The following is a 930-nucleotide window of genomic DNA, read 5'->3' as shown; positions in this document are numbered from 1 at the left end:
TTCCCGTCCCCTCCCCCTCCCCTTCCTCCCGTCCCCTCCCCCCTCCCCTCCCTCCACCCACCACGAGCCGATGGCGCCCAGGAAATCGGCCACGATGGTCAGCGCGCCGATGCACATGCCGCCAAAGGCGGCGGCGGTTGGGATGTAGCGGTTGAGCTCGCGCTTGAGGCTGGAGGTGGTGTCGCGGTGACCCTGCAGGAAGTACTGCTGCTCGCGCAGCTGCTTGGCGACGTCGCCCGCGCTCTGCCCGCTGACCTCGATCCAGGTGATGGAGAAGAGGGCGCAGGCGCCCAGCATGAAGGCGACGTAGAGCAGCGTGTGCAGCGGCGCGGCGGCCGCCGCGGCCAGCGAGCCGGGGGGCGAGATGTAGTAGACCAGGCCGCCCACGGGCGCGAGCTGGCCGCCCGCGCCCTCCGCGGCCCAGCGGCCCAGCAGGCGCACCAGGAAGTTGCCGCCGTAGCGCTTGTAGAGCAGCTGGGAGATGAAGTAGAGGTTGGACACCAGCGCCGACTGCAGGATGATGGGCATGTTGGAGGTGTAAAAGAGCTTGATGGGGTAGGAGGAGGCCGCGCCACGCGCGCGCTTGGAGCGGACGGGGAGGTCCACGTGGAAGCCCTGGAAGTAGACCACCATGCAGAAGATGGCGATGGTGGCCAGCAGCTGGATGATGTTGGGCAGGCCGGGGCGGTAGAATGCGTCCTGGGGGCCGGTGGGGGCGGTAGGTTTGTTGAACAGGGGGGAGAGGGTGTCTTTTTCAGGGTGCAATGGCACGCCTTTTCAGCAGTGTGTAAAGCACGAGGGACATGCCCGCATCGGCCACGTGCTTTGGATTGAGGTGGAGCGGCACGGCCGGCCGGCATACACGTGCATGTCTCATGGCTGTGAGCACCCTCCAGGCTGCACGCCTTGCCTTGGATCCCCGCTCTCCGA

General features: G+C 67.3%; 1 protein-coding gene across 1 annotated transcript in view; it reads right to left on the bottom strand.

The window, feature by feature from the left end:
* Positions 1–98: 98 nt before the first annotated feature.
* F751_5694 (Protein transport protein Sec61 subunit alpha) overlaps positions 99–930 on the bottom strand; it is a gene marked incomplete at both ends in the record, with an annotated part of 3384 nt that continues 2552 nt past the window's right edge. The window contains one exon of the mRNA XM_011402415.1: positions 99–930. This exon is cut by the window's right edge and continues 1785 nt beyond it. Coding sequence (XP_011400717.1) covers positions 99–930 — 832 coding nt within the window.

The sequence above is a fragment of the Auxenochlorella protothecoides genome (genome assembly GCF_000733215.1).
Source record: "Auxenochlorella protothecoides strain 0710 unplaced genomic scaffold scaffold66, whole genome shotgun sequence".
Lineage (NCBI taxonomy): Eukaryota > Viridiplantae > Chlorophyta > Trebouxiophyceae > Chlorellales > Chlorellaceae > Auxenochlorella > Auxenochlorella protothecoides.
Note: the sequence above shows the minus strand (reverse complement) of the source record. Positions and strands in the feature narration are given on the sequence as shown.